Source organism: Anomaloglossus baeobatrachus, chromosome 5, assembly GCF_048569485.1.
Source record: "Anomaloglossus baeobatrachus isolate aAnoBae1 chromosome 5, aAnoBae1.hap1, whole genome shotgun sequence".
NCBI lineage: Eukaryota > Metazoa > Chordata > Amphibia > Anura > Aromobatidae > Anomaloglossus > Anomaloglossus baeobatrachus.
In genome coordinates, this window is record NC_134357.1 from 524,721,268 (window position 1) to 524,738,742 (window position 17,475).

Genomic DNA, 17,475 nt, shown 5'->3' on the forward strand with positions numbered 1-17,475 from the left:
GAAGGTTCCCCACCCCTGCGAGTCTAGCAGGATACAGCTAAACCCCCACTAAGTAGAGGCATCACAGGTGCAGGAAGAGCAAATCACACACACACTTCCAAAACATGGAGGGGTGCGATTGCTGGATGATAAAACTGCACACTGATGGCTTGCATAGAGCGCTGTTCACACATGCAGATACACAGTCACAAGCCCGCAGCCTATTAGGTGACCACCATCCTATTAGATCAGACGGGCTGCCAAGCCTACCCCATCTGTGTACCATACAGCGACAGAAACTCTAATATGCAAGGCCTCACAGAAAGGGGTCTGGCTGTATCCTGTACAAAAAAATATGATGTTTTAGTTGGTATTATGGTCATAAACGGAAGCTTACAACCCTCGTCACATGAACCTCACGCTTGTAGGTCCCTACACTAAATATAAAAATAGCAGCAAAAAGAGGAATAAATATCCTTCAGAAATTAAGTATTACAGCAAAGATGGGCTGCAGTGTGTACATTGCCAAGGCCAAAAACTAATACTCTATAAGTAGATAAAATTAAAGGGGTTGTTCACTACTAGGACAGCCTTTTTATAATCTGAGTGTTTGCCCCTCTTAAAATAAAAACACTTAGGCTGTGTCCGCACTTTCGGTTTTCACCTGCGTTTTGGATCCGTTTTGAACTGCAGCGTTTTCATGCCAAAATGCATGCGTTTTGATTTTCCACCAAAATGTATGGGAATTGTTAATTTCTTGTCTGCACTTTGCGTTTAGAAACGCAGCGTTTAATTTCCATAATTTTGGGCAAAAACTCAACATTCAAAGAAGCAGCATGTCAATTGTTTTTGCCATTTGGTCTGCGTTTTGATAACATTGAAGTCAATGAGAAGTTGCAAAAAAGCAAGAAACATCAAAATTCCAGCGTTTTACCTGCTTTTTAGGTGCAGAAAACATGCGTTTTTGACATCAAAATAATGAAATGATATGTCCCTTTACACACACACACAGTCCGACAATTAAATTAATGAAAAATATTAATTTATTGCTATTTTAGCAATAAATAGTATAAAACCGCTATAATTATATGAAATATTATTATTTTCGTTATTTAACAAATTGTGTTCCTTTTTTTTTTTCCCTTTTTTCATTGTGTTTGACTGTTTAAACTTTATTTAGCAGTGTCTTTATGTTCAAAACGCATCTGATTAAACGCAATGGAAAAGCATGTAAAAAGCGCTTAAAACGCGGTAAAAACACATGCGTAATTACCGCGATTTAGTGGTCAAAAGCAACTTTGGCAAAAGCAATTTCTGCCAGAGGATGTATTTAGAACTGCAACTAGGACGACGCAAAGTGCGGACATAGCCTTATACTCACCTCCTGTGCCGCTGCAGTTTTTGTGGTATCGGCACTCAATCTCGTGATTCAGTGATGTTGTTAGGCTGCTTTCACACTTGCGTTATTTGGTATCAGTCACAATGCCTTGTGTGATGGATGTGACTGATGCGTTGTAAATAGTGATAATAAAGGCAACGGATTCCTGTGAAGTTTATTTTTTGTCCGCGAAGTAATGTTTTCAGTTTGTGTTTTTTTTAAATCATATGGGCTGGCACAATGCCATAATAACCCCCGTCACGGAGAATCCCGGACCCAGGATGACAGCACGCGTGAATGTTGATATTAATGATTATTTATGACATATATGTGTTGGATTGTTTTGCTATGGAAATTTTTCTAAAATAACAGTTCAGATGATGTGTTTTTGCTGATACTAAATCACTGTTCTGTAGTGAGTGACCCCTTTCGTACACTCCATGGTATTGGGGGTGATATCTGGCTATTAGGGGTCATAACTATTGGTCAATACCTGGGTGGGGGTTTGGAACTGGACATGCAGACGGAATAATTTTTTTGTTTCCATGGTCGGCTCCTCTACCAGAGATTGGCAGTGAATGTAGTAGGGGTTTGGAGGGTTAATACTTTGAGTATCAGTATGAGTTATACACAAACCCCTTAATGGATATAATATCTGCTTTTCTTTTTTCCTTTTTATCCTTTTGAGACACTTCCTTCATGATTATTGGAGGAAGGAGGGAGAAGAAAAAAAAAAATCTTTGTTGTATTTGTTGGATTGTCAAAAGGAAAAGCAAATTTTGTGCATTGCTATATATTTATCCCCTAATTGATTGAACCCGGTTGAGACATTGAATGTATTTATGTCTGTGAGTCAATTTTAGCTTTGATATAATAAAGGTCATTTTTATAAATTTGGGGTTAAAAAACTTTTTTGAAACCCCATATGGGCTTTAATGAAAATTAAATTTAAAGGGTGTTCTCTAACGTCTGCTGGGATAGCCCGTAACACAGAGTCTATACATAATGTCTGATCTAGACATAAGTAAAATTATCGCCCTCCAGAATCGGATACCTAAGTGCAATGTCCTCTGAAGTAAGGGGGCGTTGTTTATATGACAGAAAATTACAAACTAATCAACATCCATTATTCCCAAGCACACGATACTCGATAGACAGTAGGTGGCCTACCCTGCAAAAAGTAGGGATTGCCCCGAAAAGGGAGAAGAACTGAGATGTGAGGGTCGAGTTCACCATGTCATCTTGCAAAGCGCCAACCCTAAACAACTGACTATAGTAAGGGGTTCTCTTTAACCTCTATGGGGACATCAACTGGTCGCAGATGCAGCAAAGCAGGGAGACTAAAGGGTCCACATATAGCCTCATCTATTGGGGAATTAGTGAAGCGAGTGGAAGCACTAATCCCGTCCAGTGAATATCGAAAGATGGTTGCAATACTGTAAAGGCGTACATTCCGGTGATTAAGGCCACCCAGAAATTTAGTTTAGTTTGTTGCCACTTAAAAATACTTATTCTGGACCCCCATTCTGAACCCCAAATAAATTGACGGAAGGCCCTCGTTAGAAGTCGGTCAGCAGCTTTAGATAACAATACCGGCAATGTTTGCAAGGGAAAACGAATTTTAGGGAAATAAATCATTTTAATAAGATGGGCCTTACCTGCAAAGGACAGTTTAAGGGATTTCCAGGATTGAATTTCCTTAACAACTGCAGAGATAAGAGGACCGGCATTCAGTTTATAGATATTATGGGGGTTTGAGGGCAGATGGACTCTAAGATAAAGCACGGAATGTCCCCTTCACTCGAAGGGAAAGAGGAACGGCTATACTTAATATTTGAAATGGAGGAACATTCCCCACTTGCAAAAAAAAATAACAAGCTATATTTAGGCAGCAGCTACCCATAAACGCATCCTCCACTGGTGGCCTTACCAATCGTTCCATAGCTTTAATGATCCATAAAGTACAGTTTCTATTCTGTAAAGATTCGTTGGACAGCATCGAAAAAACATAAAAATGAAGACAAATGTCTTTTGACCTGGGAAAACCTGCCTAATTCCAGCTAAACAAGTATTGCTAGAAACTAGAGATAAGATTTGTCTCAAATTTTAAAAAAAATTCAGATTCTCTTAAATTTGATTTTTTTTTTTTCTTTCTTCTTCAATTTGTCATTTTGCTTAATTGTAGAGGGGGAAGAAAAAAAATATTTAACCCTTTCACGACCGGCCGATTTTTCGCTTTCCGTTTTTTTTTTCGCCATTCTTTTTCTGAGAGACGTAACTTTTTTATTTTTCAGTCAATATGGTCATGTGAGGGCTCATTTTTTGCGGAACGAGCTGTACTTTTAAATGAAACCATCAGTTTTACCATATTGTGTACTAGAAAATGGCAAAAAAATTCCAAATGCTGAAAAATTGCAAAAAAAGTGCGATAGCACTATGGTTTTTGAGATATTTTATTCACTGTGTTCACTATATGGTAAAACTGATGTGTGGGTGTGATGCCTCAGGTCAGTGCGAGTTCGTAGACACCAAACATGTATAGGTTTACTTTTATATAAGGGGTTAAAAAAAAATCGGAAGTTTGTCCGAAAAAAGTGGCGCACGTTTTACGCCATATTCCGTGACCCGTAGCGTTCTCATTTTTCGGGATCTTAGGCTCAATGACGTCTTATTTTTTGCGTCTCGAGCTGACGTTTTTAACGGTACCATTTTTGCGCAGATGCTACGTTTTGATCGCCTCTTATTGCATTTTGCGCAAAAGTTGTGGCGACAAAAAAACGTCGTTTTGGCGTTTGGAATTTTTTTGCCGCTACGCCGTTTACTGATCAGATTAATTGATTTTATATTTTGATAGATCGGGCGTTTCTGAACGCGGCGATACCAAATGTGTGTATATTTTTAATTTTTTTAACCCTTTAATTTTCAATGGGGCGAATGGGGGGTGATTTGAACTTTTAGGTTTTTTTGTTTTTTTTTAATTTTTTAAAACTTATTTTTTTACTTTTTTTTTTTATTTTACTAGTCCCCCTAGGGGGCTATTGCGATCAGCATTCCGATCGCTCTGCAGTATCTGCTGATCACAGCTGGAAGGCTGTAAACAGCAGATACGCTGTCTTTCTCTTTTGCTGTGCCCCGGGCACAGCGAAAGTGAAACCAATTCATGTGTAGTACAGGAGTCATCACATGACCCTGTACTACCATGACAACTATCGGGAGTCACGTGATCGCGTCACGTGACTTCCGGTTTCGGCGGTAAGTAAAACTTTACCGCGATTGCGCTTATAATGGCGCTGTCATGTATTGACAGCGCCATATAAGGGGTTAATCGGCACGAGCAGATAACGATTCTGCTCGTGCCTAGCAGGCACACATCTCAGCTGTGAAAATCAGCTGAGATGTGTGCCGATCGCGGCATGCTGCCGCCGGAGGACCGCGGGCAGTAAGATTATGTCATTTAGGACGTAATTTTACGGCCCGCGGTCGTTAAGGGGTTAATATCTTGCCACACACCTGTCTGCCATCTGGTCCTCTGCACTATCCAGCCGTTTTTTTCTGATGGTCGCGGCTTACGACATCATCGTTAGCCCTCTTCTGCACCAGGAATTGTGTTGCTGAGAAGGCTTCTGACCTCACAATGTTCATTGCCTGAGTCATTGACAAGGCTTCGATGACGTTTCAAAGGAAAAACGGGGGTCACCGCCGCACTTATCACCATGCAGGCTGGAATTATTTATCCAAGTCTTTTACTGCAGGCACATATACAGGTCAATGCGTTTTAGGGGTCTCTGCCCCCTTCTTCAGGACAGTATAGTAATGACAAGGATAGTGTGACTAGGCTTTGGGAGATGCACCTTTTTAACGTTGTGGCCTAATGACTTGAGGCCTACTCAGAGCTGTATGACTTTATGCAGAGAGAAACAGTTTCAAGAGAATGTAGTCGGTGGTGGGTAGTGGCTTGATAAAAGAGCATGTTTTGTGCCCGGTTATGTTTTAATACCTGGTGATCATTTTAGCTAATCAAAATCTCAGCTCCCTGACATGCTCCCACTAAATCCCAATTCACCTGTAGGTTTAGTTATTCACATGTAAGCTGTAGAAGTGTCGGTTCATATTCTTTCATCCCAACTCGGGGAATCTTTCCTGTCACCTAGTCACAGAGATTTCGGTGTCTTTCCTGTCATTTCACAAATCCAAAATTGTTCTCAAAAATCTCAACCACCAGTACTGTGGTACAAGCCTTTACAATTTACCAACATTTTAGTTCCCTCTATGCAGATTCTAGTTTGCCCTGGTTTAGGATTGTTTCCAGTATTTTTCTCATGTACAAACATAGCAAATGAAAGACCACTTCATCCAACCTGATATCAAGTTCCTGAGCACCTCCAAACTTTAAGGCTATGTGCGCACTTACCGGATTTTGCCGCGGATTTTCCGCGGATTTGCTGCATGTTTTGCTGCAGAAAATGTTCATAACATCTCTGCAGTGAATCACCAGCAAATCCTATGGAGAAAAAAAATCCTGTGCGCACTGGGCGGAATTTGACAGCTGCATGTTTTGCTGCGGGATTCCCGCAGCAAAAACAAGTGCATGTCACTTCTTTTCCGCACATCGCTGCGGGATTTCACTCCATTGACTCCAATGTTAATCATGAAATCCCGCAGGGAATAACGCAGGCAGCAAATTCTGTGCGGTTCACTGCGTTTTCCTGCGTTATTCCCTGCGGTATTTCGCGGTTTACCTCCGGTAATGTGCATCGCCTGCCTGCGGTTTTGCAGGGAAGTGATGTCATTACAGGAAGAGAAAGCCATGCAGAGAGTAAACACACACAGATCACACACACACACAGAACACATCACAGACATAGAACACATAGACACAGACACATAGAACACACATAGAAAGAAAACGGAAATATAGAAAAAAAAGAACGTGGGCTCCGCTGCATATTTACCGTCCAGCCGAGGTAAGCACACAGCGGCGGCCCGGTATTCTCAGGCTGGGGAGGGAGAGGGGCAGGGATAATGTCCCCTGCCTCACTCCCCCTCCCGCAGCCGAGAATATCAGCCGCAGCTGCCCCGGGACTGTCGCATGCATTATGCGGCAGCACCGGCGTGTCCTCGGCTCTTCTTGCCACCGTGTAGCAGTGGTAGCAAGGTAATACAAGGGGTTAATGGTGGTGGGGGACCACCGCCATTAACTCCAGGCTTGATCATGGCAGCGTCTATGTGACAGCTGACATGATCAACCCGTAAGTAAAGTGAATAAAACACACACACAGAAAAATCCTTTATTTTAAATAAAACAAACAAGCCTCATTCACCATTTTATTAACCCCCCCCAAACAAAGCTCCGGCGTAATCCACACAGCTCCGGCGTCCTGCGCTGCTTCCATCCAGCCGCGACTGTCACAGACACAGCGCTGAATGAAAGCAGCAGACAGCAGAGGTAATTACCGGTCATTTCCCACGGCCGGTAATGTGAACTCACTGCCGACCGTGGGAAATGCAGCGATCTGTCCTCTATCTATCTATCCCTCTATCCCTCTGTCTGTCTATCTATCCCTCTATCTATTCTTCTGTCTATCTACTATCTCAGAATTAAATTACTTTTTTTTTTTTTTTTTTTTCAATGTGCTTTATTGCATTGAATGCAATAAAGCACATCCCAACCCACACGCGGCAAAACCGCGGCAATACCACGAATAATACCGCAGCAAACCGCGGCAAACCGCATGCGGTTTTCGGGTGCGGTTTCCCGCGGTTTTTTACCGCGGGTGCGGTAATCTTTGAGAGGATGCGGAATTTTCTCAAGAAAATTCCATTTCCCAGTGCGCACATAGCCTTAGCCTGCCTACAGGAAGACAATATATCCTCTCTTAGGAATTTGACTTGAACACATCATCATCATCAAAGTGAGATCCTCAATATATTATTTTCCAAGAAATAAGTGGTCGGTTTAAAGAAATTCTCCTGTAGTCTCCTATCTCTACATTGTACCTTGCCCAATTTAACACTTAAGTTAATGAAAAGATCAAAGTCTTATTTCTTGTGTCGGGGGTAACTTTGCGATACTATGCAGTTTTTTGGGTGTAAATTTTGTTGACCTACATTCTTAACGTTAGTTCTCCTCATATATACCCTTATTGTCTTCACTAATTGTATTTCTCGGCTTTATCAGGGGGACAGAACCATGGGGTAGTCTACTGTCACCTGGAGGCTGACACTAGAATTACATAGAATTAAAACTTGGCTCCTCCCCAACAGACTATATTTTGCCTGCTAGCAACTGGCTTTCTCATTTTTGCTATTGTCAGTTGGAGGCAAGGTCTCTTTCAGACCTGTCATAGGTACTAGGCTAGGCGTTAACATATGTTGGAAAAGGAGAGGAATCCAGTGATGAAAGATAACATCCCACTGTTGAAAAATTAGTTCTAATTAAATTAGTTATAATGAAACACATAAACCCATGAGCCAAAGGTGTGACTATGTGAAGCATCTCATCTGTAGTACAATATACAGTATCTCAATAAAAGCCTCCCAATTTTTGAAATATTTAGATATCCAATCCTCTCTTTTTCGGCATCCCGCCTCTCTAAAAGCAATAAATGTTTTGTTTGTTCCAAGAATTTGTTAAGTGAAAGAGTAGTAGTATCAAGCCAGTGGTTAAGTAATAGCCCACCACTTCACTAAACATAAGATCCAGTTTCGATGTATAACTTTTATGCTCCAAGCAGTGGTGATTTCAAGCCAGAATTGTTCAGGTGTTTTTATATAAATCTTTTTTGTTATCCCTATAAAAGACCGATATTTGCTGCTTAATCTAGACCTCAAGTGTCTCAACAAGTGGATGTGGCTACTTCATTTCAAGATGTGAGTTTCTATCAAAAATAAACATTCAGAACGCTTAATTGCATGTACCAATTTTTACAGCTCACCTGTTTTCATTTAGGTTTGTGATCACCTAAGAGCACTTTGAATTCAGAGTTGTGCCCTTGGGATTGACCACATCCCCCACAGTATTTATAAAGAGTGTGACCCCAGATATGACACTCCACCTCTCTAGGGGAGTAGTGGTAATTTCCAATTTGGATAACATCTTTGTCAAGTCACCTACCTAGTCTCAGAACTTGGAACACTGGCAGACATCCTGGAATAAATTTGGTTTGGTTGTCAACCTGACAAAATCCACACTAGTTCTCACTTAGTGGCTACATGTTTTGGGGATGATTCACAACATGGCTTTGAGGGTCTATCATTCTCCCAAAGGAGAAGAGGCTAGCTCTTCAATCCTCCATCCAAACCCTAAGGTGTCCGTACAAGCACAAACACTTTTTGCATGAGGATCTTGGGACAGATGGTGGCGTCATTTAGGACAGTCCCAATTGGTCAGTTTCATTTAAGACAGTTACAGAACACTCTTCTGGCTTTTTTGGAAAGGTCGATACAGTCCCTGGATCAGCCTTTTGTCCTTCCACTTCTCTGTAGCCAATACCCCAGGTTGTGGTTAACCTGGCCCCTACTAACTCAAGGTCACTTTTTGTGACCCATTCTGTGGCAGGTTCTAACTACGGATGCCAGGCTCACCGGATGGTGGGTAGCTTTGTCGCTTCTCAGCCTAGGGAACATGGGACAGTCAGGAGAGACATCTCCTAATCAATGTGTTGGGAAATTCATCGAACTTTTCTTCATTGGCAGCACCTACTTCTAGGGTTGTCAATCATTATTCAGTCAGATAATGCCACAGCAGTAGCTTTATATCAACAGGCAAGTGGGGACAAGGAGTCAGTCTGCCATGGTGGAGGATCCTGAAATGGTCAGAAGACAAGGTGCTTCTAATCTCGGCGGTTCATATTCCCAGAGTAGACAATTGGGCAGCAGACTTTCTCAGTAGCCAGCAAATAGATGCAGGAGAATGGGCTCTTCATCAAGAAATATTCGGTCAAATCTGTCAACTGTGAGGCACGCCAGATATCAATCTAATGGTTTCCAGACTAAACCGCAAAGTGCCAAATTCATCGCCCGAACTTGGGACCCTCACGCAGTTGAGTCCAACGCTCTAGCAATCCCTTGGTCCCAGTTCTCGCTCCCATAGCTTTTCACCTTTACCTTTTCTTCCCTGACTTCTCAAGAAGATCAGAGCATAGGGGATTCCAGTCATTTTGGTGGCTCCAGATTGATCTAGAAGGGCCTGATATTTGGATATCATCAACCTTCATGGCAAAATTCCCTGGCCTCCTTCAGAGAACCCAGATCTTTTATCCCAGGGTCTGTTCTTCCATTACAATTTACAACCGCTCACTTTAACAACATGGCTATTGAAGTCAAGGTTTAAAGGAAGTCAGGACTCTCAGAACCAGTCATTCCGATGATGATCAGAACATGTAAACCCTGTTTGCGATGTATTTATCATCGCACTTGGAAGGCATACTTTCACTGTTGTGAGTCTACTAATAATTTCCCAATGTCCTTTTCTTTGTCACCACTGCTTTTGTTTTTTTGCAGTCTGGGTTGGACTCAGGGATAACACTTAGCTTCCTTAAGATTCAAGTTTCCCCTTGGCTACCTAGTGTCAGAAGAACTTTGCAGCGGACCGACGCATCAAGACTTTTCTTTAGGGAGTGGCACATATCAAGCCTTCTTATCGGCCACCTTTCGATTTTTGAGACCTTAATCTTGTTTTGGAAGCTCTTCCGTTTCCCCCCTTTGATACCATTAGAGAGAGATCAGCACTTCTACCTTATAACCATCACTTCCATCACAAGAATCTCCGAATTAGGGGCCATTTTTTGCCGTGCTCCCTACCTCGCTCTTTACCATGATAGAGTTGTGCTGTGGCCAGTTTTGGCATTCTTCTCGAATGTTGTCTCGGCCTTAAATATTAAAGAAAACATGGTCTACTCTTCTGTTTGCCAGGCTCCAGCTCACCTGATTGAGAAGAAACTTCACAATCTGGATGTGGTTAGGGCTGTACATAGTTACTTGTCGGCCATCGCCCCGTTTTAGGCAATCTGAGTCTTAATGTGTCCTGCCAAATGGGCCTCGTAGGGGTCAAGCTGCCTCAAAAACGACTATTTCTCACTGGATCACAACTGCCATTATTCAGGCTTCTAAATTTAAGAACAGGGTGCCCCCCTGTTCAACATCAGGGCGTATTCTTCACGGAGGATGAAAGCTTCATCACCGGGCTTCGGCCCTGCAGTCATCAGTTCATACTTTTTAAATATTTTACTGGGTCCACACCTTTTGCTTCAGCAGATGCAATTTGAGCAAGAAGATTCTTCCACTTTTGGCAGCAGTGGCTCAACCGTCCACTTGGGAGTTTTCACTAAATTCTGTGATCTCAATAGAATATTTATTGGTTCTGTTTCTCCCCAATGACGTAACCGAGTAAAGTACATTTTTTATATTTCCCATAAAACCTGTTTTTTGTTAGTCTTCATTGTGGGACACAGCTCCTTTTATTGGTAGCTGATTGGGTATGTATTTACAGTACGTTGTTCTTTTCTTGATGGCATGTTTTTCTTTTCTTTTCTTTTTTTTTTTTTTTGCTGCATGGTTTCTCACAGAACTGAGGAAGCGGGTTGCTAGCAGGCAGGGTATAGTCTGCTGGAAAGGAGACCATTTTTAATTCTATGTAATACTAGTGTCAGTCTTCAGGTGGCAGCAGACAATCCCATGGTTCTGTGTCCCACCCCCCTCCCCCAATGAAAACTAAGGAGAAACAGATTTTATGGTGAGTACCAAAAATCGTCTTTTGTTATTCTTCCCATTCAGGTTCCTACAGTATTCCATCCTCTCACAGGAAATCTTCTATATAAGAGAATCTTCCTGATTCACCCATCAAGTATGGACAGGGACAAGATAGCGGAGAAGTTATTGCACCTCACCCTAGAGATCCTCTTCCAACTTACTGGAGAGGTGAGTGATTCTGATCACGTCACATTACATCATTCTTATCTATGAGAATAATGGATGGACACAACTGTAGAGGTGAGGACTCTGGAAAAGTTTGTAGTGAAATTTACTAATGTTTCTCTCCATAACCAGGATTACACAGTAGTAAAGAAGACCTCTTCTGACTGCTCTCAGGCCCCTAAGTCTGAGGGATGGGGAAGAACTCTGACCCCAATCACGGGGCCTCCACCTCACCCCCAGTTACATGAGGACATCAATGACCAGAAGATCCTAGAACTCACCTGCAAGATGATTGAGCTGCTGACTGGAGAGGTGACACTGCTGGGAATGAGGGGCATTATGCAGTAACACTATGAAGAGATCGGGGTGATGACAGTATCATTGTATGTGTCAGGTTCCTATAAGATGGCAGGATGTCACAGTCCATTTCTCCATGGAGGAGTGGGAGTATTTAGAAGGACACAAAGACCTTTACAAGGACATAATTATGGAGGTTCCACAGCCCCTCACATCACCAGGTAATAGACAGGACTAAATACACACGGCCTATAATTATCTGTATGTAATGAATGAATTCAGTCCCTGTTTTTGTTTTTTCCAGTTCTATCAAGTAAGCGGACAACACCAGAGAAATGTCCCCATCCTCTTCGCCCACAGAACTGTAAACAAGGACACAAAGATTTGTACGAAGATATCATGATGGAGGTTTCCCAGCCCCTGACATCATCAGGTAATAGACTGGACTAAAGAAACATGGCCTATATTTCTCTGTATGTAAAGAATGAATTCAGCCCCTGTATGTGTTTCCTCCAGTTTTATCCAGTAAAAGGACAACACCAGAGAGATGTCCCCGTCCTCTTCTTCCACAGGACTGTTCAGAAGAAAATCTCGTTGTCCTTCAGGATCATCAGGTAGATGAAGAGAAGGTGTCATGAAACCTCCCCTTGTGATGTGTAGACAGCTGTGAAGGTCTTGTGTTCAGGTCTTGTTTTCACCAGTGTTTTATGTTTTATACCAATGAAATAAGAACAGTGGAAATATCAAGAATGTAGTTGTCCATAGACGTTAGATGTTGTCTGGCTCTTCTCAAAATCTTTCGGATATGTAGACTGTTGGTCGAAAAAGGATTCAAAAGGTTGGAAATATATAGGACACCCCCAGCTACTGGATAGCTACTGCTGCATCATTTATGATAGTTATAATTAAAGTAACAGTCCAGTTTTTATATTTGAATTTGTCTTACTAGTTCTCTACTATATTATAGTATACAGTTTAAGCTACTTTTATCGTATTTAGTTGTTCTTTTCTATCTGAAAATTCATGGCATACTTCTGTTCAATTGCTTCAAGTGATCACATGGCGACCCCATGGGAATTATATGCTTTTTTGATTACTTAAGGGAGTCATCATCTTAGCCACTAAAACTTTGTGAATGATGAAATTACATGGATTGGCCAATGAAGTTGTCTATAGAGGGTGGAAGCAGCTATCACAGTTACTGTTAGTGACTGTACAGCTCCTGTTACACATTTATAATGAAGGATATTTCAGATCAGTGTCTTTGACTGTATCCTTATAGGCCCCATGTCATCATTTTTTTTGTGTGGATTTTTTTTTAATTAATCTTTTTATGTTATCTCTCTTTTTGCATCAACATAATAATAGGTACATTGTATTTGATGGATTGTCACAAAGTCCAAAAAATGCTAATTTTTGGCTTTCTTTTTCTAGAACAAAAAAGTTACACAATCTTGTCAAAAAGCAATAAAATATCACACCTTATTCTGTAAGTGCACACAAATTTTTAGACCAATTTTATACCCCAATAAGGTGTAATGGAAACATCATAACATTTACGGTATACAAAATTAAAATATAAATCTCATATTGTGAATCAGGCTAAAAGTTTTGTATACCCATAATGCCAAACAAAGAAAAAGACAAAAATGAGTAAAGTTAACGTAAAAAAAGAGAGAATGAAATAATTGATTAAGTCTTTAATACAAAAAAACACATTTAATTGTTTGTGAAAATTGTCACAAAAGGACAAAAATCTTATCGTTTCTTTAGGGGAATATAGAAAGGATCATTATAGTGTCCTCTATCAGGAAGTGTTGGTGCGGGCACAAGCTAGTCATGTGATTTTTATTTTTTACTTTTTTTTGCTTGTGCATCATGGAATTTGTAGCACAGCATAGAGGAGTGACATGTAGAATGAGACGTAAGAATCAAGATGGAAGCTGAAGGGAAGGAAACTAGAAGCTAAAATGCAGAGAAGCGCTCCGTATACAAGTGAAGTGAGAGGCATACAGTTGGGAGTGCTTCTTTAATTGTCTAAATCATTTTACACTATTGTGACTTTTACAATATTTGTTTTAGGTTAAAGATCTGACCCATATTAATACTTCAGAGACTTATGTGAGGGTTGATAAGCGAAGTAAAGGGGACATTCCTACAGATAACCGCCCAGGTGAGTAGTAACCAGTAAATTCAGAGAAGTCACAGACTCTACTCAGTCACTAGCTGCTAACATTTTGTGTTGTTTGTAGCTCAATGTGGTGACGTGTTTTTAGCTATGTATTTCCCCTTAAAGGGGCTGTCCACTACTCGGACAGCCCCTTCTCAATCAGCACATTTGCCCCGGTAAAATAAAATCAATTTTACTCACCTGACCTGTCGGCACTCACTCTCCCAATGCTCACATGACATTGTAATGTCATGCGAGCGCAATGAAGAATTAGTGCTGGCTCCACTCTTCCCACTTTTGGATGAAGCAATATTCCAGAGGAAGTGAGCTTTCAGCCATAACTCTGACTTCTCCTTGATTACTGATTTATCTGTAGGCAGAGAGAGTGAAGTCATCCCTTATTGGACACAGGGCTCGTGTGACATAACAGTGTCACATGAACCCCGGGAGAGTGAGTGAGAACATCACTAGAACGGCGCTGGTGGTAAATATAAGTCTTGCTATTTTACAGGACAACCCCTTTAACTAAATGTGATATTGATAAAAATGTGATAGCATTACCATTATAGGCGACCAATAATGACAGAAGTCCCTGTATGTGTGTCATTCAGTTTTATCCCGTAAGAGGACAACATCAAAGAGATGCCGCCGTCCCCTTCTTTCAGAGAATTGTTCAAAAGAAGATCCCAATGTTCCTCAGGATGATCAGGTAGATGGAGAGAAGGTGTCATGAAATCTCCCTATGATGTGTAGACGGCTGTGAAGGTCTTGTGTTTGGTCTTGTTTTATCCTCCAGTATTATATGTTTTATTCTTGTGTAATAAGAGCGGTGGAGATGGCAGGATTAGAGCTTATCATAGATGTGACTTCTCCATCTGTGACTTTTATAATCTTTGTTTCAGGATAAAGATCTGAACATTAATTCTACCGAAACATATATGATAGGTGAAAAGAGGGTTAAAGAGGAGACTCTTACCTATGACTACCCAGGTAAGTAGTAACTGCTGAGGCTACTGTCATGTAACAGTGTCTGATTTTGCTTCAAGAAAAATGGATCCGTGAACAATATATAGAAACGGATGGCTTCAGTGCATCATGTTCCATGTTGACAAGGTCTGAGACCACAAATTATAAGGATCCGATCATGAATGTCACCACCATCTTGTTGAAATAAAAAATTGGGAATAGAGATGTTTTGTGTACACCACAGCAAAACAATTCTCTGTGAAGTCACTGAAATAAGTAGCAGAATTCGCCTCTGTGAGGCCTCTAAAAGTTAAAATCCGAATCGTCATGAGCTAAAGGTTGAGGAGATTTAAGTTGTATAATCGGAGTGTGATAACCATGCTTGCATTAAAGAAGTTGTCCAGTTACCAAAACTGATTTTTTTTTTCTGATAAATCTTGCTAATATGTGCCCCTCAACACATCTATTATGTTTTTTCAGCAAAATTAGCTTTTATTGTGCACTAGCAGCACATGCTCATTGCTGGCTCCAGCTCTGATGGGGTTAATCTCTCCTCTGACTTCCTGTGTTCAGTTCCTACAAGTCCCAGAATTCTTTGTGGCTCTAGGGCGGTGTCTGGCTTATCTAACACACCCATTGTGTCTAATACACCCACTCTGCTCCCACCCAAACCCTCCTCCCTGCCTCTTCCCTGTGGATGTGCACTAAGAGAAATCACACAGAGACAGCAGCAGCTCTACACAGCCAGGGGAAGAAAGTGTGTGTGCGAGTATATACAGTGTATGTGTATGTGTGCGCGTATATACAGTGTGTGTGCGTATATACAGTGTGTGTGTATGTGTGCGCGTATATACAGTGTGTGTGTGTGTGTGTGTGTGTGTGTATATACAGTGTGTGTGTGAGTGTGTATGTGTGTGTGTATGTCATACTCACCTGTCTGCAGGGTCCGGGTGTCATGCCTGCTTCCAGCCCCTGTCTCGGTCCCGCCGCTCTGGCTGTGTGCAGTCTCCCCGGGGCACGCACGAAGCTTGCAGGACCTGGCCGTGGATCACCTGATGCAGTCACCTGACGCATCAGCTGATCGATTCTCGTGGTATCGCCGGCTTTTTCGCGCCCGGCCGGCTATCAGCTGATCCTTTCGTCAGGGGACTTCATCAGCTGAATACCGGCAGCTGCTGCAGCGATGGGCCAGGATCAGACTCCGCTGCAGGAGCTGCCGGTAATCAGCACAGACGTGAGTATTTTATTTATTTATTTATTTTTTTTCTACTGATGCATCAGCTGATTGTATAATCGGCTTTTATACAATCAGCTGATGTATGATGTGATTCACGTAGTTTAACCTGACACATCAGCTGATCGCTTTGCCTTCCAGCAAACCGATCAGATGATATTGGATCCTGATTGGACGGCGCGGGACCCTAACCCAGGATTACTGCGGAGGGGGGGTTCTTTATTTCAATAAAGATGGAGTCACTAATTGTGTTGTGTTTTATTTCTAATATAAATATTTTTCTGTGTGTTGTGTTTTTTTTTTTTTTATCATTACTAGAAATTCATGGTGGCCATGTCTAATATTGGCGTGACACCATGAATTTCGGGCTTAGGGCTAGCTGATAATATACAGCTAGCCCTAACTCCATTATTACCTAGCTAGCCACCCGGCATCAGGGCAGCTGGAAGAGTTGGATACAGCGCCAGAAGATGGCGCTTCTATGAAAGCGCCATTTTCCGGGGTGGCTGCGGACTGCAATTCGCAGTGGGGGTGCCCAGAAAGCTTGGGCACCCTTCACTGTGGATTCCAATCCCCAGCTGCCTAGTTGTACCCGGCTGGACACTAAAATTAGGCGAAGCTTACGTCATTTTTTTTTTTAAATTATTTCATGAAATTCATGAAATAATTAAAAAAAAGGGCTTCTCTATATTTTTGGTTCCCAGCCGGGTACAAATAGGCAGCTGGGGGTTGGGGGCAGCCCGTACCTGCCTGCTGTACCCGGCTAGCATACAAAAATATGGCGAAGCCCATGTCATTTTTTTTTTTTCTTTTTGGGTAAAAATCTGCATACAGTCCTGGATGGAGGATGCTGAGCCTTGTAGTTCTGCAGCTGCTGTCTGCTCTCCTGCATACAATGAACATTTTGAATAAGGAAATGACAGACGTTTTTATTTTTTTCATCAACAATCTTTAATGGCATTGTGCACTGATTAAAAACGCAGTGAGCAAAAACGCAGCAAAAAAGGCACCAAATCGCGGCAAAAACGTGACATGCAGCACCGCAGGTGACAGAGCAGAGCAAGTTGGTGACATGCTCTGCTCTGACACATAGTGTGCTGCATGTCACTGTATCCACTCTGGGACTTGTTGTGCAGGTGACCGGATGATACATGTCACTAACTTGCTCCACTCTGTGACTTCTGCTGCATTGTTCCAACTGTATACACTCTCACCTGAACAAGTCTCAGAGTGGGGCAGTTAGTGACATGTATCATCCGGTCACCTGCACAACAAGTCCCAGAGTGGTGAAAGATAGTGACATGCAGCACACTACGTGTCAGAGCAGAGCATGTCACTGTCTCCACTCTGGGACTTGTTGTGCAGGTGACCGGATGATACATGTCACTAACTGCCCCACTCTGTGATTTCTGCTGCATAGTACCAACTGTATACACTCTCACCTGCACAACAAGTCCCATAGTGGAGACAGTTAGTGACATGTAGCATCCGGTCACCTGCACAACAAGTACCAGAGTGGAGAAAGATAGTGACATG

At 41.9% G+C, this 17,475-nt stretch overlaps 1 protein-coding gene across 1 annotated transcript in view; it reads left to right on the forward strand.

Annotated features, from left to right (window-relative positions):
- Positions 1 to 17,475, forward strand: part of LOC142312890 (uncharacterized) — a 155,570-nt gene that overhangs the window by 75,685 nt on the left and 62,410 nt on the right. Inside the window, 8 exon segments of the mRNA XM_075351875.1 lie at positions 11,132 to 11,275; positions 11,405 to 11,584; positions 11,667 to 11,790; positions 11,874 to 12,002; positions 12,086 to 12,183; positions 13,652 to 13,742; positions 14,351 to 14,448; positions 14,642 to 14,729. Coding sequence (XP_075207990.1) covers positions 11,132 to 11,275; positions 11,405 to 11,584; positions 11,667 to 11,790; positions 11,874 to 12,002; positions 12,086 to 12,183; positions 13,652 to 13,742; positions 14,351 to 14,448; positions 14,642 to 14,729 — 952 coding nt within the window.